This window comes from Bombina bombina, chromosome 3 (genome assembly GCF_027579735.1).
Source record: "Bombina bombina isolate aBomBom1 chromosome 3, aBomBom1.pri, whole genome shotgun sequence".
NCBI lineage: Eukaryota > Metazoa > Chordata > Amphibia > Anura > Bombinatoridae > Bombina > Bombina bombina.
The window spans coordinates 1124784117-1124807684 of record NC_069501.1 but is presented as its reverse complement, the minus strand read 5'-3'; the positions used below and the strand labels follow the sequence as shown (position 1 = coordinate 1124807684).

General features: G+C 38.3%; 1 protein-coding gene across 1 annotated transcript in view; it reads right to left on the bottom strand.

The window, feature by feature from the left end:
- Positions 1–590: 590 nt before the first annotated feature.
- USP12 (ubiquitin specific peptidase 12) overlaps positions 591–23568 on the bottom strand; it is a 353283-nt gene continuing 330305 nt past the window's right edge. The window contains exon 6 of the mRNA XM_053705571.1: positions 591–3823. Coding sequence (XP_053561546.1) covers positions 3722–3823 — 102 coding nt within the window. The 3' untranslated portion in view covers positions 591–3721. The remainder of the gene's footprint in view (positions 3824–23568) is intronic.

The following is a 23568-nucleotide window of genomic DNA, read 5'->3' as shown; positions in this document are numbered from 1 at the left end:
TTTGTTCCCATTTCCAGGGGATTATCCATGTCTTGACGAGCTATTTCAGAGAGCAGCCGTTAAGTACTTTCTGGGAAACTATCCTTGATCCTTTGGGGATATTTGAAGAGACAGAAGATCACTACCTACATCATTTGGGATTGGTATTTACCGTATATATTATGAATTTTTACATACCTATCAATTGTATTGCATTATATGAGGAATTGTGTGCATCTAGCTGCCTACCAATCTTTGCTAGGTCTATTAGTCTGGTACATTTATGACAATTTTATAGGAAAATTTGTTAGAGGAGCGCCCCCTTAGTATTGGAGTTACTAGCTCATTGCTCTTTACGCTATTTATATTGAAAGAAACTAGCAGATGCAAAGAGGCTTATATACAATATATGGAGGCATATAACCTAACCTGCTTAAAAACTACAACTGTAGTACTTACAACGAGAAGCAGCAGGCCTTTATCAGGGGGAGCAAAGGACTTCTGGAAAACTGTCTTTAAGAGGAACAGCAGCATTTGATTAATTAACGCGCAGATCATTTTTAGATTTCATTGAAAAAACAAACAAAAAAAACCCCACACCAACGACAATGTTGCTTACACTTTCATTTATTTCTTTAAAACAGGAAATCATAACACAACAAGTTATCTCAAGCAAGCCCTTTAATACACCCGCCAAACATCTATAAATCTGTATCAAAAGTGCAACGTTTTATAATTTATAGGTTGTTTAATACACCTAGTATGTTAACAAATAACATACATTATTTAATAAAATTTTTGTTTCCGATATACAAAATAATGGACTGCTGTCCAAAATCAACAATATAGTTACACAGCAATCAATTCCCTATGTACAACTGAAAACTCCCATCTCAACTACCCCTAAAAAATATTTCTGTGTCATACATGTTGGTCATTTTCCTTGGTTAATATATATCTTTTTCATAAATTGCTAAATTCCGTGATTAACATTTTATTTCATTATCAGCTGCACTAGAAGTAAAAACTAGCTTATCCTCAACCACCACCTCATAATTCACTAAAAAATACATAACATTTATGAAATGGGATGCAGATGAAAAACAGAAAATTTCAATGAAGAATAATTTTGAAAAAGCAAAAAAAAAAAAAAAAGTTCTTTTTTATCATTTATATTATGTTTTTGTAAAAAAACACACCTTGGCTTTAAATTATAAACATAAATAAAAAAAACGTGTTTAAAAAAAACAAAAAACTTGTCAGTTTCTAGGTATTTTAAGGGCAGCACAATGTTAACTGTGAAACAAAACAGATGCTGATTTGGTATTAAGTGATCTTTGAAAACGGAACAATTATTTAAAAAAAATTGTGCAAATGTACAAAAACAAATATGAAATGGTAAACCCCCTAAAAAAAATGAACATACCAAAAAGCCAAGGATTTGCACATTACTTAAATTGACAATAAAATCAAAATTAAAAATGGATTGGGTGGAGCATGACATTTTAAACAACTTTCCAATTTACTTCTATGATCAATTTTGGTTAGTTGTCATGACATCCATTGTGAAAGAGTAATCCTAGTTAAGCTCGGGAACATGAACTTGTCTTTAGCCATCTGGCAGCAGTGTTGGCAACAATTTTTATAGCAATGTTATACATAGCTGATAATACTGCTGCCATAGAATGCTAAAGAATTGTGAACGCTCCTAAGCACCGATCAGGCTAGCATGGTTTACTCTGCAACAAAGGATACCAAGAGTATAAAGCAAATGTAATAATAGAAGTAAATAGCAAAATTGTTTAAAATTGGTCTGTGAACATTTCATTTTGACGTTACTGTTCCTTTAAGATTTGTAATGAAACATCAAACCAGTTCACTGCCTTTACTTTCCCTTAACCGACAGTCTTATGCCTTTCCGAAGAGGAAGGAATTCATTATTATTAACTATTTAGGTACAAATTCTTCCATCACTGAATGGATCTATGTAATAAAGTTGGTAACTGGACCGGAAAATATAAAACAGCTTCCTGAGCCAATAAATGTTTTCTAGCAATGAAGTGAGCTACTGTGATTAGCAGCAAAAAAATATGGGCAATATTTACTTGGAAGTCAGCCAACAATGGCTGTTGGACATCACTGAATTTAATAAATTGAGAGGCAAGCATTGGTTTAGTAAATATAAGCCTTTTCTAAACAATATACATAAAACCAATTTTTGAAAGCTATGGTTTAAGTCAGAATTTTGAGTAAGGGAATGACTAAAACAGGATATCAAAAAGACTGATTGCTTCAAATACATCATTATTCATTCACTTCCCAGGCATTACATTCAGACACTGTCAGAAAACAGACGCATGAATAAAGAGCTGTCAATCACTAAAGAGTACATAAAACTACATTTAACATCCTACTTGGCGCTAATTTGATTGACATTTCAGAATTCAACTATGACCACGCCAAACATAGAAAAAAAAAATACATTTTTTTCTTTTAAAAGTGTCACCCAGTATGGGTTTGGAAGTTTTTTTTAATAAGCATATTCATTTCATATTTGTTATAACAAATGTTATATTAAATTGTCCATTGGAGAACTATTGGAATATTTCCCAACATGCACCATCATCAAATACACTTAGACCTATATGGATTAGTATAACATCTTTGACCCAGATATAGTATATCATTCATTGGAATTATGTGTGACAGCAAAAATTTTTTACAAATTTAAGAACTTAGTAATGAACACAGATTTACATCTATTTTCTTTTGTTCACACTGTATAACTTCACAAAGAAGATTCCAGCTTTCACATAGTCTATTTATATTGTGTTGCATATCATGACTGTATCATCTTACTCAGAATTACAAAGAACGGCATTAAAGAGGCTATGACCAATAAATTAATTCTACAAACAGTATACATGATAATCATAAATTAACTTAGTGAATAATATATTTGTGCTAAATGAATGATCATTATACTTCTGGAAAATTAGCAAGAGGAGAAGCCATTATTTGCGACAGCTCAAATAAATACAATATAAAGTCTGGCAATTTGACCAGTGCTCCCCATAATAGGGGAAAATAGACACCATTTAGTTTTTAGTTTCCAATCTTACATTGGAACTGTACTGAAAATCTTTTCAGGCAGGTACTTGGAACTAAATGAATTGTTTTATACGTCCTCTATAAGAAAGGCAATTGCGGTTGCTGGGCGCAAATATATATTTGAGTTTTTTTCATTTTTTTTTAAACATACATTTATATTTTTAGATGTTATAACATTTAGTTTTTAAAACTAGTGCTTTATTTACTATACAGAATGGTCAGCATTAGAAACAAATGTTTCTAGACTTTCCTTCAAAGCCACTTTTCCGTGCTGTTGTTGTAATGGCTAAGAAAGAGAGCAGACATCATTAAATAACTGGAAGTCCTATCAACCAACAAAATGTCCATTTCTGTTATCACTTAGCACAGATGGAACTTCATGGTGTGCATGATACCTGAGCAAATAAATCAATCATCATGATATGAGCTTCTTGTATTCTACGACCATGCTCTTTGCTTCGGCGTGTGCAAACTGCGCTAATGCCCCCCTGAGCTCTGGGCTGTCCTCTTTTTAAGGTGTATTTTTATATATATATATATATTTTTTTTGTATATATAATCAGTGCTTCCTTCTTTTTCAAAATATTCAGAGAAGAAATGAGGCAGAAAGTATAATTGTCACAGTTCTCATTTAGTCTCGAGACTGGTAGAAGAGGATGTAACCAGATTCAGAGTTCTTAGAGATGTCAGAAGTCAACCCGTAGAATTCTTCAATAGCTTGTGCATCAATTTTCTGTTAATAAAAATGAAAGAAAAAAAATGTTTTATAAGGCCCTCAGTTTTAAACCCACTATAAAAATGTATTTAAATCAGTAAATACTTTCAAAATGTAACCTAAGAACACACACACACGGTATTAAAATTGTCCCAGTTGATGTACAAAAAAATAAATTAAAAATAAAAAGAATATTTATGCTTACCTGATAAATTTATTTCTTTTTATAGACACGATGAGTCCACAGATTTCATCCTTACTTGTGGGATATTCACCTCCTGGTCAGCAGGAGGCGGCAAAGAGCACCACAGCAGAGCTGCTATATATAGCTCCTCCCTTCCCTCCCACTCCAGTCATTCGACTGAAGTTGGGAAGAGAAAGGAAAATCCAAGGTGCAGAGGTGTCGGAAGTTTACAAAAATTAATAACCTGTCTCAGAGAAAAGGGCGGGCCGTGGACTTGTGTCTAAAAAGAAATAAATTTATCAGGTAAGCATAAAACATAATTTATGTAAGAACGTACCTGATAAATTAAGTTCTTTCATATTGGCAAGAGTCCATGAGCTAGTGACGTAAGGGATATACAATCCTACCAGGAGGGGCAAAGTTTCCCAAACCTCAAAATGCCTATAAATACACCCCTAACCACACCCACAATTCAGTTTAACGAATAGCCAAGTAGTGGGGTGATAAAGAAAGGAGTAAAAAGCATCAACAAAGAATTTGGAAATTAATTTTACAAAAAATCATAACCACCATAAAAAGGGTGGGCCTCCTGGACTCTTGCCAATATGAATGAAATTAATTTATCAGGTAAGTTCTTACATAAATTATGTTTTCTTTCATGTACAACCCAAAATATAAGTTTAATCTTTAAATGACAAGAAAAACTTAAAACATCAGCAGAAGAATCAAACTGAAACAGCTGCCTGAAGAACTTTTCTACCAAAACCTGCTTCTGAAGAAGCAAATACATCAAAATTGTAGAATTTAGTAAATGTATGCAAAGAGGACCAAGTTGCCGCTTTGCAAATCTGATCAACTGAAGCTTCATTCTTAAAAGCCCACGAAGTGGAGACTAATCTAGTATAATGAGCTGTAATTCTCTGAGGCGGGGTCTTACCCGACACCAAATAAGCTTGATGAATCAAAAGCTTTAACCAAGAAGCCAAGGAAATAGCAGAAGCCTTCTGACCTTTTCTAGGACCAGAAAATAAAACAAATAGACTGGAAGTCTTCCTGAAATCTTTAGTAGCTTCAACATAATATTTCAAAGCTCTAACCACATCCAAAGAATTCTTAGGATTAGGACACAAGGAAGGGACAACAATTTCTCTACTAATGTTGTTAGAATTCACAACTTTAGGTAAAAACTGAAATGAAGTCCGCAAAACCGCCTTATCCTGATAAAAAATCAGAAATGGAGACTCACAAGAAAGAGCAGATAGCTCAGAAACTCTTCTAGCAGAAGAGATAGCCAAAAGGAACAACACTTTCCAAGAAAGTAGTTAAATATCCAAACAATGCATAGGCTCAAATGGAGGAGCCTGTAAAGCCTTCAGAACCAAATTAAGACTCCAAGGAGGAGAAATTGATTTAATGACGGGCTTAATACGAACTAAAGCCTGTACAAAAAACAGTGAATATCAGGAAGTTTAGCAATCTTTCTGTGAAATAAAACAGAAAGAGCAGAGATTTGTCCCTTATCCAAACCATCCTGAAGAAACTGTAAAATTCTAGGGATTCTAAAAGAATGCCAAGAGAAATTATGAGAAGAACACCATGAAATGTAGATCTTCCAAACTCGATAATAAATCTTTCTAGAAACAGATTTACGAGCTTGTAACATAGTATTAATAGCCGAGTCAGAGAAACCTCTATGATTTAGTACTACGCGTTCAATTTCCATACCTTCAAATTTAATTATTTGAGATCCTGATGGAAAAACGGACCTTGAGACAGTAGGTCCGGCCTTAACGGAAGTGGCCAAGGTTGGCAACTGGACATCTGAACAAGATCCGCATACAAAAACCTGTGTGGCCATGCTGGAGCCACCAGTAACACAAACGATTGTTCCATGATGATTTTGGAGATCACTCTTGGAAGAAGAACTAGAGGCGGGAAAATGTAAGCAGGATGATAACACCAAGGAAGTGTCAGCGCATCCACTGCTTCCGCCTGAACATCCCTGGACCTGGACAGGTATCTGGGAAGTTTCTTGTTTAGATGAGAGGCTATGAGATCTATCTACGGAAGACCCCACATCTGAAAAATTTGAGAAAACACATCTGAATGGAGAGACAACTCCCCTGGATGTAAAGTCTGACGGCTGAGATAATCCACCTCCCAATTGTCTACACCTGGGATATGCACCGCAGACATTAGACTGGAGCTGGATTCCGCCCAAGCAAGTATCCGAGAAACCTCTTCCATAGCTTGGGGACTGAGAGTCCCACCCTGATAATTTACATATGCCACAGTTGTGATATTGTTTGTCTGAAAGCAAATGAAAGGTTCTCTCTTCAACAGAGGCCAAAACTGAAGAGCTCTGAGAATTGCATGGAGTTATAAAATATTGATTGGTAATCTCGCCTCTTGAGATTTGAAAACCCCTTGTGCTGTCAGAGATCCCCAAACAGCTCCTCAACCTGAAAGACTTGCGTCTGTAGTGATCACAGTCCAGGTTGGCCGAACAAAGTAAGCCAATTTCAGAGAGTGTCGAACATTTGGATTTAAGGATATTAACTGTGATATCCTTGTATAATCCCTGCACCATTGATTCAGTATACAAAGCTTAAGAGGACTCATGTGAAAATGAGCAAAAGGAATCGCGCTCAATGCTGCAGTCATGAGGCCTAAAACTTCAATGCACATAGCTACTGAAGGGAATGACTGAGACTGAAGGTGCTGACAGGCTGCAACCAATTTCAAACGTCTCTTGTCTGTTAGAGACAGAGTCATGGACACTGAATCTATCTGGAAACCTACGCCTAGATTTAGAGTTCTGCGGCCAAAGGGGTGTGTTAGCTACGCTGGCTTTTTTCTGGCCGCACCTTTTAAACACCGCTGGTCATGGACACTGAATCTATCTGGAAACCTAAAAAGGTGACCCTTGTCTGAGGAATCAATAAACTTTTTGGTAAATTGATCCTCCAACCATGTTTTTGAAGAAACAACACTAGTTGATTCGTGTGAGATTCTGCAGAACGTAAAGACTGAGCTAGTACCAAGATATTGTCCAAATAAGGAAACACCGCAATACCCTGCCCTCTGATTACAGAGAGTAGGGCACCTAGAACCTTTGAAAAGATTCTTGGAGCTGTTGCTAGGCCAAATGGAAGAGCAACAAATTGGTAATGCTTGTCTAGAAAAGAGAATCTCAGGAACTGATAATGTTCTGGATGAATAGTAATATGAAGGTATGCATCTTGCAAGTCTATTGTAAATATATAATGTCCTCGCTGAACAAAAGGCAGAATAGTCCTTATAGTCACCATCTTGAAAGTTGGTACTTTTACATAACTATTCAAAATTTTCAGATCCAGAACTGGTCTGAATGAATTTTCCTTCTTTGGGACAATGAATAGATTTGAATAAAACCCCAGACCTTGTTACTGAAAAGGAACCGGCAAGATTATCCCTTAAGACTCCAAGTCTGAAACACACTTGAGGAAAGCCTGAGCTTTTACTGGATTTGCTGTGATACGTGAGAGAAAAAAATCTTCTCAATGGAGGTGTTGCTCTGAATCCTATTCGATACCCTTGAGAGACAATGCTCTGAATCCATTGATTATGGACAGAATTTGCCCAAACATCCTTGAAAAACCTTAATCTGCCCCCTACCAGCTGAGCTGGAATGAGGGCCGCACCTTCATACGGACTTAGGGGCTGACTTTGGTTTCTTAAATGGCTTGGATTTATTCCAATTTGAAAAAGGCTTCCAATTTGAAACAGATTCCTTGGGGGAAGGATTAGATCTTTGTTCCTTATTCTGACAAAAGGAACGAAAATGGTTAGAAGCCTTAGATTTACCCTTAGGTTTTTTTATCCTGAGGCAGAAAAACTCCCTTTCCCCCAGTAACAGTTGAAAAAATAGAATCCAACTGAGAACCAAATAAATTATTACCTTGGAAAGAAAGAGATAGTAATCTAGACTTAGATGATATATCAGCATTCCAAGATTTAAGCCACAAAGCTCTTCTAGCTAAAGACATGGATGCAACGTCAATTTTGATATAAAAAATGGCATCACAAAGAAAATGATTAGCATATTGCAGTAAGCGAATAATGCTAGATATGTCAGAATCCAATTCTTGTTGCGCTAAATTCTCCAACCAGAAAGTTGATGCAGCCTCAACATCAGCCAAAGAAATAGCAGGTCTGAGAAGATGACCTGAATATAAATAGGCTTTCCTTAGATAAGATTCAAGCTTCCTATCTAAAGGATCCTTAAAGGAAGTACTATCTTTCATAGGAATAGTGGTACATTTAGCAAGAGTAGAAATAGTCCCATCAACTTTGGGGACTTTTTCCCAAAACTCTATAGAATTTGCTGGTAAAGGATACAAATTTTCTTAAACCTTGAAGAAGGTATAAAAGAAGTACCTGGCTTATTCCATTCCTTAGAAATGATATCAGAAATAGTATCAGGAATAGGAAAAACCTCTGGAGTAACCACAGGAGGTTTAAAAACAGCATTTAAACGTTTATTAGACTTAACGTCAAGAGGACTGGTTTCCACAATATCCAAAGTAATTAACACTTATTTTAATAAAGAACGCATATACTCTATTTTAAATAAATAAGTAGATTTGTCAGTGTCAATATCTGAGGAAGGATCTTCTGTATCAGATAGATCCTCATCAGAGGAGGATAAATTATTATGTTGTCGGTCATTTGAAATTTCATCAACTGAATGAGAAGTTTTAAAAGACCTTTAACGTTTATTAGTAGGTGGAAATGCAGACAAAGCCTTCTAAATAGAATCAGTAACAGATTTTTTAAAATTCACAGGTAATGTACATTAGAAGTTGAAGGAACTGCAACTGGCAATGTACTATTACTGATGGACACACTATCTACATGTAAAAGTTTATCATGACAACTATTACAAATGACATTCGGAGATATAATTTCCACAATCTTACAACAAATGCACTTTGCTGCCTGACATTGGTTCTACCAAAGCTAAGTTCCAACAGATACTTCTGAGGCAGGATCAGATTGAGACATCTTGCAAAATGTAAAAGAAAAAACAAACATATAAAGGAAAATGATTCCTTGTATGACAGTTTCAGGAATGGGAAAAAAACATAATTTATGTAAGAACTTACCTGATAAATTCATTTCTTTCATATTAGCAAGAGTCCATGAGCTAGTGACGTATGGGATATACATTCCTACCAGGAGGGGCAAAGTTTCCCAAACCTCAAAATGCCTACAAATACACCCCTCACCACACCCACAAATCAGTTTAACAAATAGCCAAGAAGTGGGGTGATAAGAAAAAAGTGCGAAAGCATAAAAAATAAGGAATTGGAATAATTGTGCTTTATACAAAAAATCATAACCACCACAAAAAGGGTGGGCCTCATGGACTCTTGCTAATATGAAAGAAATGAATTTATCAGGTAAGTTCTTACATATATTATGTTTTCTTTAATGTAATTAGCAAGAGTCCATGAGCTAGTGACGTATGGGATAATGACTACCCAAGATGTGGATCTTTCCACGCAAGAGTCACTAGAGAGGGAGGGATAAAATAAAGACAGCCAATTCCGCTGAAAATAATCCACACCCAAAATAAAGTTTAAATTTTATAATGAAAAAAACTGAAAACATAAGCAGAAGATTCAAACTGAAACAGCTGCCTGAAGTACTTTTCTACCAAAAACAGCTTCAGAAGAAGAAAACACATCAAAATGGTAGAATTTAGTAAAAGTATGCAAAGAAGACCAAGTTGCTGCTTTGCAAATCTGATCAACCGAAGCTTCATTCCTAAACGCCCAGGAAGTAGAAACTGACCTAGTAGAATGAGCTGTAATCCTTTGAGGCAGAGTTTTACCCGACTCGACATAAGCATGATGAATTAAAGATTTCAACCAAGATGCCAAAGAAATGGCAGAGGCCTTCTGACCTTTCCTAGAACCGGAAAAGATAACAAATGGACTAGAATTCTTCCGGAAATTCTTAGTAGCTTCAACATAATATTTCAAAGCTCTAACTACATCCAAAGAAAGCAATGATTTCTCCTTAGAATTCTTAGGATTAGGACATAATGAAGGAACCACAATTTCTCTACTAATGTTGTTAGAATTCACAACCTTAGGTAAAAATTTAAAAGTTCGCAACACCGCCTTATCCTGATGAAAAAACAGAAAAGGAGACTCACAAGAAAGAGCAGATAATTCAGAAACTCTTCTGGCAGAAGAGATGGCCAAAAGGTACAAAACTTTTCAAGAAAGTAATTTAATGTCCAAAGAATGCATAGGTTCAAACTCCAAGGAGGAGAAATTGACTTAATGACAGGTTTTATACGAACCAAAGCTTGTACAAAACAATGAATATCAGGAAGATTAACAATCTTTCTGTGAAAAAGAACAAAAAGAGCAGAGATTTGTCTTTTCAAGGAACTTGCAGACAAACCTTTCTCCAAACTCTAACTACATCCAAAGAATGCAATGATTTCTCCTTAGAATTCTTAGGATTAGGACATAATGAAGGAACCACAATTTCTCTACTAATGTTGTTGGAATTCACAACCTTAGGTAAAAATTCAAAAGAAGTTCGCAACACCGCCTTATCCTGATGAAAAATCAGAAAAGGAGACTCACAAAAAAGAGCAGATAATTCAGAAACTCTTCTGGCAGAAGAGATGGCCAAAAGGAACAAAACTTTCCAAGAAAGTAATTTAATGTCCAATGAATGCATAGGTTCAAACGGAGGAGCTTGAAGAGCCCCCAGAACCAAATTTAAACTCCAAGGAGGAGAAATTGACTTAATGACAGGTTTTATACGAACCAAAGCTTGTACAAAACAATGAATATCAGGAAGATTAGCAATCTTTCTGTGAAAAAGAACAGAAAGAGCAGAGATTTGTCCTTTCAAGGAACTTGCAGACAAACCTTTCTCCAAACCATCCTGAAGAAACTGTAAAATTCTCGGAATTTTAAAAGAATGCCAGGAAAAATGATGAAAAAGACACCAAGAAATATAAGTCTTCCAGACTCTATAATATATCTCCCTAGATACAGATTTACGAGCCTGTAACATAGTATTAATCACAGAGTCAGAGAAACCTCTTTGACTAACAATCAAGCGTTCAATCTCCATACCTTTAAATTTAAGGATTTGAGATCCTGATGGAAAAAAGGACCTTGCGACAGAAGGTCTGGTCTTAACGGAAGAGTCCACGGTTGGCAAGAGGCCATCCAGACAAGATCCGTATACCAAAACCTGTGAGGCCATGCTGGAGCTACCAGCAGAACAAACGAGCATTCCTTCAGAATCTTGGAGATCACTCTTGGAAGAAGAACTAGAGGCGGAAAGATATAAGCAGGATGATACTTCCAAGGAAGTGACAATGCATCCACTGCTTCCGCTTGAGGATCCCTGGATCTGGACAGATACCTGGGAAGTTTCTTGTTTAGATGAGAGGCCATCAGATCTATTTCTGGAAGTCCCCACATTTGGACAATCTGAAGAAATACCTCTGGGTGAAGAGACCATTCGCCCGGATGCAACGTTTGGCGACTGAGATAATCCGCTTCCCAATTGTCTATGCCTGGGATATGAACCGCAGAAACTAGACAGGAGCTGGATTCCGCCCAAACCAGAATTCGAGACACTTCTTTCATAGCCAGAGGGCTGTGAGTCCCTCCTTGATGATTGATGTATGCCACAGATGTGACATTGTCTGTCTGAAAACAAATGAACGATTCTCTCTTTAGAAGAGGCCAAGACTGAAAATTGCACGGAGTTCCAAAATATTGATGGGTAATCTCACCTCCTGAGATTCCCAAACCCCTTGTGCCGTCAGAGACCCCCACACAGCTCCCCAACCTGTAAGACTTGCATCTGTTGAGATTACAGTCCAGGTCGGAAGAACAAAAGAAGCCCCCTGAACTAAACGATGGTGATCTGTCCACCATGTCAGAGTGTCGTACAATCGGTTTTAAAGATATTAATTGAGATATCTTTGTGTAATCCCTGCACCACTGGTTCAGCATACAGAGCTGAAGAGGTCGCATGTGAAAACGAGCAAAGGGGATCGCGTCCGATGCAGCAGTCATAAGACCTAGAATTTCCATGCATAAGGCTACCGAAGGGAATGATTGTGACTGAAGGTTTCGACAAGCTGAAATCAATTTTAGATGTCTCTTGTCTGTTAAAGACAGAGTCATGGACACTGAATCTATCTGGAAACCCAAAAAACATAATTTATGTAAGAACTTACCTGATAAATTCATTTCTTTCATATTAGCAAGAGTCCATGAGCTAGTGACGTATGGGATATACATTCCTACCAGGAGGGGCAAAGTTTCCCAAACCTTAAAATGCCTATAAATACACCCCTCACCACACCCACAAATCAGTTTAACGAATAGCCAAGAAGTGGGGTGATAAGAAAAAAGTGCGAAAGCATATAAAATAAGGAATTGGAATAATTGTGCTTTATACAAAAAAATCATAACCACCACAAAAAGGGCGGGCCTCATGGACTCTTGCTAATATGAAAGAAATGAATTTATCAGGTAAGTTCTTACATAAATTATGTTTTCTTTCATGTAATTAGCAAGAGTCCATGAGCTAGTGACATATGGGATAATGACTACCCAAGATGTGGATCTTTCCACGCAAGAGTCACTAGAGAGGGAGGGATAAAATAAAGACAGCCAATTCCTGCTGAAAATAATCCACACCCAAAATAAACTTTAATGAAAACATAAGCAGAAGATTCAAACTGAAACCGCTGCCTGAAGTACTTTTCTACCAAAAACTGCTTCAGAAGAAGAAAACACATCAAAATGGTAGAATTTAGTAAAAGTATGCAGAGGACCAAGTTGCTGCTTTGCAAATCTGATCAACCGAAGCTTCATTCCTAAACGCCCAGGAAGTAGAAACAGACCTAGTAGAATGAGCTGTAATCCTTTGAGGCGGAGTTTTACCCGACTCGACATAGGCATGATGAATTAAAGATTTCAACCAAGATGCCAAAGAAATGGCAGAAGCTTTCTGGCTCTTTCTAGAACCAGAAAAGATGAAAAATAGACTAGAAGTCTTTCGGAAAGACTTAGTAGCTTCAACATAATATTACAAAGCTCTAACAACATCCAAAGAATGCAATGATTTCTCCTTAGAATTCTTAGGATTAGGACATAATGAAGGAACCACAATTTCTCTATTTCTATTTCTAATGCAATTAATACTTCTTTAAATAAAGAACGAATAAATTCCATCTTGAACAAATACAAAGATTTATCAGCATCAACCTCTGAGACAGAAAACCTCTGAACCAGAAGAACCATTATCAGTATCAGAATGATGATGTTCATTTAAAAATTCATCTAAAAAAAGAGAAGTTTTAAAAGACTTATGTATACTAGAAGGAGAAATAACAGACATAGCCTTCTTAATGGATTTAGAAACAAAATCTCTTATGTTATCAGGAACACTCTGAGTATTAGATGTTGACGGAACAGCAACAGGTAATGTAACAGTACTAAAGGAAATTTTATCTGCATTAACAAGTTTGTCATAACATTTAATACAAACAACAGCTGAAGGAACAGATACCAAAAGTGATACACTTAGCTTTGGTAGCTCCAGCACCGGGCAGCGATTTTTCCTGAAGTATCTTCTGACTCAGTTGCAACGTGGAACATCTTGCGATATGTAATAGAAAAAACAACATATAAAGCAAAATTGATCAAATTCCTTAAATGACAGTTTCAGGAATGGGAAAAAATGCCAGTGAACAAGCTTCTAGCAACCAGAAGCAATAAATAATGAGACTTAAATAATGTGGAGACAAAAGTGACGCCCATATTTTTTTTAGCGCCAAATAAGACGCCCACATTATTTGGCGCCAAAAATGACGCCACATCCGGAATGCCGACACTTTTGACGCAAAACAACGTCAAAAAAGACGCAACTTCCGGCGACACGTATGACGGCGGAAACAAAAAAAATGTTTGCGCCAAAAAAGTCAGCGCCAAGAATGACGCAATAAAATGAAGCATTTTCAGCCCCCCGCGAGCCTAACAGCCCACAGGGAAAAAGTCAAATTTTTTAAGGTAAGAAAAAATGATTGATTCAAATGCATTATCCCAAATATGAAACTGACTGTCTGAAAATAAGGAATGTTGAACATCCTGAGTCAAGGCAAATAAATGTTTGAATACATATATTTAGAACTTTATAAAAAAAGTACCCAACCATAGCTTAGAGTGTCACAGAAAATAAGACTTACTTACCCCAGGACACTCATCTACATGTTTGTAGAAAGCCAAACCAGTACTGAAACGAAAATCAGCAGAGGTAATGGTATATATATATAAGAGTATATTGTCGATCTGAAAAGGGAGGTAAGAGATGAATCTCTACGACCGATAACGGAGAACCTATGAAATAGACCCCGTAGAAGGAGATCATTGCATTCAAATAGGCAATACTCTCCTCACATCCCTCTGACATTCACTGCACGCTGAAAGGAAAACAGGGCTCCAACCTGCTGCGGAGCGCATATCAACGTAGAATCTAGCACAAACTTACTTCACCACCTCCATAGGAGGCAAAGTTTGTAAAACTGATTTGTGGGTGTGGTGAGGGGTGTATTTATAGGCATTTTAAGGTTTGGGAAACTTTGCCCCTCCTGGTAGGAATGTATATCCCATACGTCACTAGCTCATGGACTCTTGCTAATTAAATGAAAGAAAGGTTACCCTTGTCTGAGGAATCAAAGAACTTTTTAGTAAATTGATCCTCCAACCATGATCTTGAAGAAACAACACAAGTCGATTCGTATGAGATTCTGCTAAATGTGAAGACTGAGCAAGTACCAAGATATCGTCCAAATAAGGAAATACCACAATACCCTGCTCTCTGATTACAGACAGAAGGGCACCGAGAACCTTTGTAAAAATTCTTGGAGCTGTTGCTAGGCCAAACGGCAGAGCCACAAACTGGTAATGCTTGTCTAGGAACGAGAATCTCAGAAACTGATAGTGATCTGGATGAATCGGAATATGCAGATATGCATCCTGTAAATCTATTGTAGACATATAATGCCCTTGCTGAACAAAAGGCAGGATAGTCCTTACAGTTACCATTTTGAATGTTGGTATCCTTACATAACGATTCAATATTTTTAGATCCAGAACTGGTCTGAAGGAATTATCCTTCTTTGGTACAATGAAGAGATTTGAATAAAACCCCAGCCCCTGTTCCAGAACTGGAACTGGCATAATTACTCCAGCCAACTCTAGATCTGAAACACATTTCAGAAATGCTTGAGCCTTCGCTGAATTTACTGGGACACGGGAAAGAAAAAATCTCTTTGCAGGAGGCCTTATCTTGAAGCCAATTCTGTACCCTTCTGAAACAATATTCTGAATCCAAAGATTGTGAACGGAATTGATCCACATTCCTTTGAAAAAATGTAATCTGCCCCCTACCAGCTGAGCTGGAATGAGGGCCGCACCTTCATGTGGACTTAGGAGCTGGCTTTGATTTTCTAAAAGGCTTGGATTTATTCCAGACTGGAGATGGTTTCCAAACTGATACCGCTCCTGAGGATGAAGGATCAGGCTTTTGTTCCTTGCTGTGACGAAAGGAACGAAAACGATTATTAGACCTAAATTTACCTTTAGATTTTTTATCCTGCGGTAAAAAAGTTCCTTTCCCTCCAGTAACAGTTGAGATAATAGAATCCAACTGAGAACCAAATAATTTATTACCCTGGAAAGAAAGGGAAAGCAGAGTAGACTTAGAAGACATATCAGCATTCCAAGTTTTAAGCTATAAAGCTCTTCTAGCTAAAATAGCTAGAGACATAGACCTGACATCAACTCTAATGATATCAAAGATGGCATCACAAATAAAATTATTAGCATGTTAAAGAAGAATAATAATGCTATGAGAATTATGATCTGTTACTTGTTGCGCTAAAGCTTCCAACCAAAAAGTTGAAGCTGCAGCAACATCCGCCAAATATATAGCAGGTCTAAGAAGATTACCTGAACACAAGTAAGCTTTTCTTAGAAAGGATTCAATTTTCCTATCTAAAGGATCCTTAAAGGAAGTACCATCTGCCGTAGGAATGGTAGTACGCTTAGCAAGAGTAGAGACAGCCCCATCAACCTTAGGGATTTTGTCCCAAAATTCTAATCTGTCAGATGGCACAGGATATAATTGCTTAAAACGTTTAGAAGGAGTAAATGAATTACCCAAATTATTCCATTCCCTGGAAATTACTTCAGAAATAGCACCAGGAACAGGAAAAACTTCTGGAATAACTACAGGAGATTTAAAAACCTTATCTAAACGTTTAGATTTAGTATCAAGAGGACCAGAATCCTCAATTTCTAATGCAATTAGGACTTCTTTAAGTAAAGAACGAATAAATTCCATTTTAAATAAATATGAAGATTTATCAGCATCAACCTCTGAGACAGAATCCTCTGAACCAGAAGAGCCATTATCAGAATCAGAATGATGATGTTCATTTAAAAATTCATCTGAAAAAAGAGAAGTTTTAAAAGACTTTTTACGTTTACTAGAAGGAGGAATAACAGACATAGCCTTCTTAATGGATTTAGAAACAAAATCTCTTATGTTATCAGGAACACTCTGAGTATTAGATGTTGATGGAACAGCAACAGGTAATGTAACTTTACTAAAGGAAATATTATCAGTTTGTCATGACATTCAATACAAACAACAGCTGGAGGAACAGCTACCAAAAGTTTACAGCAGATACACTTAGCTTTGGTAGCTCCAGCACCAGGCAGCGATTTTCCAGAAGTATCTTCTGACTCAGCTTCAACATGGGACATCTTGCAATATGTAATAGAAAAAACAACATATAAAGCAAAATTGATCAAATTCCTTAAATGACAGTTTCAGGAATGGGAAAAAATGCCAGTGAACAAGCTTCTAGCAACCAGAAGCAATAAAAAATGAGACTTAAATAATGTGGAGACAAAAGTGACGCCCATATTTTTTTAGCGCCAAATAAGACGCCCACATTATTTGGCGCCAAAAATGACGCCACATCCGGAATGCCAACATTTTTGGCGCAAAAGAACGTAAAAAATGACACAACTTCCGGCGACACGTATGACGCCGGAAACAGAAAAAAATTTTTGCGTCAAAAAAGTCCGCACCAAGAATGACGCAATAAAATGAAGCATTTTCAGCCCCCTGCGAGCCTAACAGCCCACAGGGAAAAGTCAAATTTTAAGGTAAGAAAAAAATTGTTTTATTCAAATGCATTATCCCAAATATGAACATCCTGAGTCAAGGCAAATAAATGTTTGAATACATATATTTAGAACTTTATAAAAAAGTGCCCAACCATAGCTTAGAGTGTCACAGAAAATAAGACTTACTTACCCCAGGACACTCATCTACATGTTGTAGAAAGCCAAACCAGTACTGAAACGAAAATCAGCAGAGGTAATGGTATATATATATATATATATATATATATATATATATATATATATATATATATATATATATATATATATATATATATATATATATATATATATAAGAGTATATCGTCGATCTGAAAAGGGAGGTAAGAGATGAATCTCTACGACCAATAACAGAGAACCTATGAAATAGACCCCGTAGAAGGAGATCATTGAATTCAAATAGGCAATACTCTCCTCACATCCCTCTGACATTCACTGCACGCTGAGAGGAAAACCGGGCTCCAACCTGCTGCGGAGCGCATATCAACGTAGAATCTAGCACAAACTTACTTCACCACCTCCATAGGAGGCAAAGTTTGTAAAACTGATTTGTGGGTGTGGTGAGGGGTGTATTTGTAGGCATTTTGAGGTTTGGGAAACTTTGCCCCTCCTGGTAGGAATGTATATCCCATACGTCACTAGCTCATGGACTCTTGCTAATTACATGAAAGAATTGCAAATAGCATAGCCCTCTGACAAAGAAAAATGCAAGAGGCCAACATCAATGGGGTATTAAATTAATGAAAAAATTTGACGCCAAGTATGACGCACAATGTAACTGAAAATTTTTTGCCGCCAACATTATCCGGAAAGGACAACTCGCGTCACTGACGCAACCGTGTGTAAGGCTTAGGCATCAACTACGACACCGGAAATGAAGAAGTTGCGTCAACGGACGTACTTTTTGCACCAAAAATGACGCAATAAAGTCTAGCATTTGGCACACCCGCGGGCCTAATATCGCCCGCGATTTGCAAGAAAAAAGTAGTCAATTAGAAAAAAAGACTAAACCCCAGGTAAGAAAAATATTTCTTAAAATGTTTATTTTCCCCAAATATGAAACTGACAGTCTGCAGAAGGAAATACATGAACCTGATTCATGGCAAATATAAGTACAATACATATATTTAGAACTTTATATAAATGCATAAAGTGCCAAACCATAGCTGGGGTGTCTTAAGTAATAAAAAAATATACTTACCGAAAGACACCCATCCACATATAGCAGATAGCCAAACCAGTACTGAAACAGTTATCAGTAGAGGTAATGGTATATGAGAGTATATCGTCGATCTGAAAAGGGAGGTAGGAGATGAATCTCTACGACCGATAACAGAGAACCTATGAAATAGACCCCCAGTAGGGGGATCATTGCATTCAATAGGTGATACTCCCTTCACATCCCTCTGACATTCGCTGTACTCAGAGGAATCGGGCTTCAACAATGCTGAGAAGCGCATGTCAACGTAGAAATCTTAGCACAAACTTTACTTCACCACCTCCATAGGAGGCAAAGTTTGTAAAACTGAATTGTGGGTGTGGTGAGGGGTGTATTTATAGGCATTTTGAGGTTTGGGAATCTTTGCCCCTCCTGGTAGGATTGCATATCCCATACGTCACTAGCTCATGGACTCTTGCCAATTACATGAAAGAAATATGTTTAAATCACTGGTTTGATCCTGACCAAAGCTTGAACAAAATTATGAATGTCAGAAAGCTTAGCACTCTAAGTGAAACAAGACAGAAAGAGACATAGGGGCTTATCTATCAAGCTCCGAACAAAGCTTGAAGGCCCATGTTTCTGGCTAGTCTTCAGACTCGCCAGAAACACAAGTTATGGAACAGCCGTCTAAAGACCGCTGCTCCATAACCCTGTCCGTCTGCTCTGATGAGGCGGACAGGAATCGCCGGAAATCAACACGATCGAGTACGATCAGGTTGATTGACACCCCCCTGCTGGCGGCCGATTGGCCGCGAGTCTGCAGGGAGCAGCGTTGCACCAGCAGCTCACAAGAGCTGCTGGTGCAATGCTGAATACGGAGAGCGTATTGCTCTCCACATTCAGCGATGTCTGTCGGACCTGATCTGCACAGACATAGGATAAATAGGCCCCAAAATCTGGTTCTTTAAAGAGCTGGCAGACAAACCCTTATCCAAACCATTCTGAAGAAACTGTAGAATTCTAGGGATTATTTAAGAGTGCCAGCTAAAATCATGTTTCATACACCAAGAAAGAAAGGCTTTCTAAACCTTATGGTAAATCTTCCTCGTCACAGGTTTACGGACATGAATCAAAGTCTCAATAACAAATTCAGAAAAACGTAAGTTATGACTTACCAGATAATTTCCTTTCCATCGATACAACCATGGGGGCGGCAAATTGAATTTTCTTCATAAACGGGGAGAGTCCACAGCTGCATTCATTACTTGTGGGAATACAGAACCTGGCCACCAGGAGAAGGCAAAGACACCCAAGCCAAAGGCTTAAATACCTCCCCCGCTTCCCTCATCCCCCAGTCATTCTGCCAAGGTCAACAGTAAGAGAAATATCAGGGTGAAAAAGGTGCCAGAAGAAAACAACTAAATTTAGGGCCGCCCACCGGAGACCAAGGGCAGGAGCTGTGGGCTCTCCCTGTATCAAGAGAAAGGAAATTATCTGGCAAGTCATAATTTATGTTTTCCTTCTAAATACAGGGAGAGTCCACAGCAACATTCATTACTTGTGGGAAATTATACCCAAGCTACAGATGACACTGAATGCTAACGGGAGAGTACAAAAGAGGCGGCCCAACCTGAGGGCACCACAGCCTGCCAGAACCCAAACTCCCAAGGCTTCCTTGACAGAAGCAAAAAAGAAAAGAATGTTAGTAGGATCAAGTAGCCGCCCAACAATCAGAACCATATTATCTCATGTCAGAGACCCAAAAACCGTCACTGTACTCGGACTGAGCCATAAACTTCTGAGAAGACCTGTGTCTGCTGACTCTGTAAGCTAAGCGAACATGCTCCTTAAAAGGACAGTAAACACTCATTTTCATATAACTGCATGTAATAGACACTACTATAAAGAATAAGATGCACAGACACTGATATAAAAATGCAGTATAAAATGGTTTAAAAACGTACTTAGAAGCTTTCAGTTTAGCTCTGTTGAAAAGGCAGTTGGAAAGCCCACTGCAAGTGGGAAATAAGACACTCCCCCCTCCCCCTTCTTTTGCATATGAAAAGACCCTTTACACAAACAGGAGCAAGCTGGAGAAGGTAGCCGACGGTATTCAAATAAAACTTTGGGGCTTGGTTAAGAGTCTGAAAATCAGAGCAATGTTATTTAAAAATAAGCAAAATTATACATTAAAAAAAAACAAAAAAAAAAAAACTTTATGGGCTTTATAAATAGATCATCTACAATACATTTATGCAAAGAAAAAATGAATGTATAATGGCCCTTTAACCAGAAAAACAAGGAAGTGGACGAGGCTTCCTGCCCCTCATATGTCCCAGAAAAGACACAAACAAGGAAGAAGTTTGACAAAAACTCCTTTGTAGCCTGAAAAAAGAACTTCAAGGCCCGAACCATATTCAAGAAATGAAATAACCACTCCTAAGAAGGATTAGGACACAAGGAAGGAACCACAATCTCCTGATTGATGTTGCGATCTGAAACAACCATAGGAAGAAAAACAAACCCAGAGAGGACAACCTTAGCCGCAAGAAAAACTAGGTAAGGGACCTCACATTGCAAGACATCCATCTCAGAAACTCTGCGCTAAAGCTATAGCCAGTAGGGAAAAAAAGGATCGCTCCAAGACAGAAAATCTTAATGTCAACTCTATGCATAAGCCCAAACGGGGTCTTTTCCAAAACTTAGAACAAGATGTAAACTCCAAGGATGAGCACTAGATCCAAAAAACAGGCCTGAACAAGACTGGACATCTGGAAGCTCTGTAAGCCTCTCGAACAGAAAAACCCGATAGCTCCCTTAGGGGACAGGTTTTGGTCCAAACAGATGGCCCTTCGATAGAGCATCCTGGAGAAAGAAAAAGATCCTGGAAAACCTGGCCTTATGCCAGGAGAAACCCCACTCAACATACCAGCAGAAGTAGGACCTGCATCCCTTATAATAGATGCGACTATACCCCGGCATATGAGCTAGAACGAGAGTATCTACACCTTATCAGAAAAAACTCTCTTGGATAAGACTAAGCTTTCAATTCCATGCAGTCAGCTTCAGAGAGTCCAGGATGCAATGAACACTAGAACCCTGCTCAAGCAGATCCCTGAAACAATGGAGATGAAGCCCCAAAATTGCAACAACTCAAGAGATAAACGGAGCAAACCGTCTCAGATGTCTGCTCCTACTAGGATCGACCATCCACAACAAAAAAAGGACATGGTCGAAAAGAAGAAGGTTAAAAGAAAACCTCTAAGGAATGCTAGATGTCTATCATATTCATGATGAAAAGGCCGGAGTCCCATCTGGGATCAAACCCACCTTCTGCTACAGAAGCGGTGGAGCTAACCCGACGCCTTGAAACCAGAAACGGCTTCCCCATCCGACACAAACCGCCGAGCAGGGAAAGATTGTAGGGGACATCCGAACCTGAAGAGTACGCTCAGAGAGTATAGCTGGCAATGAGCTGACGTGGGCTTTCGCCAAACACGAGACTCCCAACTAGCAGGAGGAACTCTCCTTCAGAAGAGGGTCTCCCTTGAGAGGCCCCAACTGTTACGAACCCAGAAGACTAAGTCCTCCAAGCAGAATGCTTGCTGAGGAATCAAGGAATGAACGGTAGGAAAATCTCTACCCCCGGGCCTCTCTAGGACACTCTCCCTCCCAACGGACAAGGAAGCGACAAGGACAACACCACACCGGGGGAACGAAGAGAAAAAAATTCTCAGAATGGGGTGGTCTCAACAGAACACTGGGAACGACTGGTATGCTGTGTAAGTCTGTTAAGACAGATTCCCAACACCATGCAAAAAACATGGCCTCGGCTGTGTCTAACACTCTCCACCCCTGCGTTAACCAAGACCAGAAGGGAACTGGAGGCCATAAAACATGGCCTCGGCTGTGTCTAACACTCTCCACCCCTGCGTTAACCAAGACCAGAAGGGAACTGGAGGGCATAACCTGATTGAAACTCGCAAGATCTCAGGATTAAAAAGAATGCTGGATCTGGATGCTGTCCTCAAGGCAAAAACAGCATCCAGATCCACCCTGGTGTCAACACCAGCAACTCAGGTCTAGATGCAACTCTGAGGATCGAAAAGACAAGAGAAAAGTCCCTAAAAGACTATTAGCAGACAAAGGTAAGAAACCCAGAAACCAAGACCCGGGAAATACCATAAAACTGGAAGCAGGGTACTGCCACCTGAAACCCCAGATCCCAAGAAGAGTCAGAACTAGGATTACAGAAGGATACAGCTCCTAAGAACTGAATTTGCACACACACAAAAAAAAAAAAAAAAAAGGATGAAATAGAAAAACCATCTTTCTTCTAAGGAAGGGAGAACCTTACATTCTCCAGCGAAAAGAACTAATAAGCTCTGCTTAAATATCATAAAAACCCAATTAGGACGGGAAGACCCATTTCCCTATTAGGGCATGTACCACCAGAGAAAGAAAATATCCTGTAGTGTGATAGATACCGGGACAATGACTCCAAAAGGTCCCAAATCTTCTGACAATACAATTGCTCAGAAAGAAAACCTAGTTCCGGTCTCTAGGACCCCTAGATCCATAAGATCCAGTATTAAGCACCCAACCCAAATAATACCTAAACAGGTCCAGCCTGTCGACTAGGATAGATGGGCCTGCTGTACCTGGACTGGAATCTAGAAGAAAAAAACTCCTAAGTAGAAAGGAGGAATAGACCTAACTAGTATCCACAACAGGTCTTGTCTGCTATCTAGGATGCAAATTAACTTCCAGAGAGCACTCCCGGGCTAGAGAGAAAACTTCTTAAGTTCCAGCAAAACTAGAACAACTGATTTATCAAATTAAAGAAATTAAGCTCAGAGTCTTAAAAATTCTTCAAAAATATCGGGGGGAACCATCACCCCGAGCAGAAATCTATAAGCTTGCACCAGAAGTCCTCAACGATCTTGAACATTGTCGATATAATAAAAAATCCCATGTGACAAAACGTCTTTCTAGGAAGAGTTTCTAAAACAATCCAGAGCTCAAAAACAAAAAACTAACCGGAACGGAATAGTAAAGAAAAAGGTCAAGCGCTGAAAGGCATAAAAAAAAGAGTGCGTAAACAAAAACAGGTCCTGCCTGT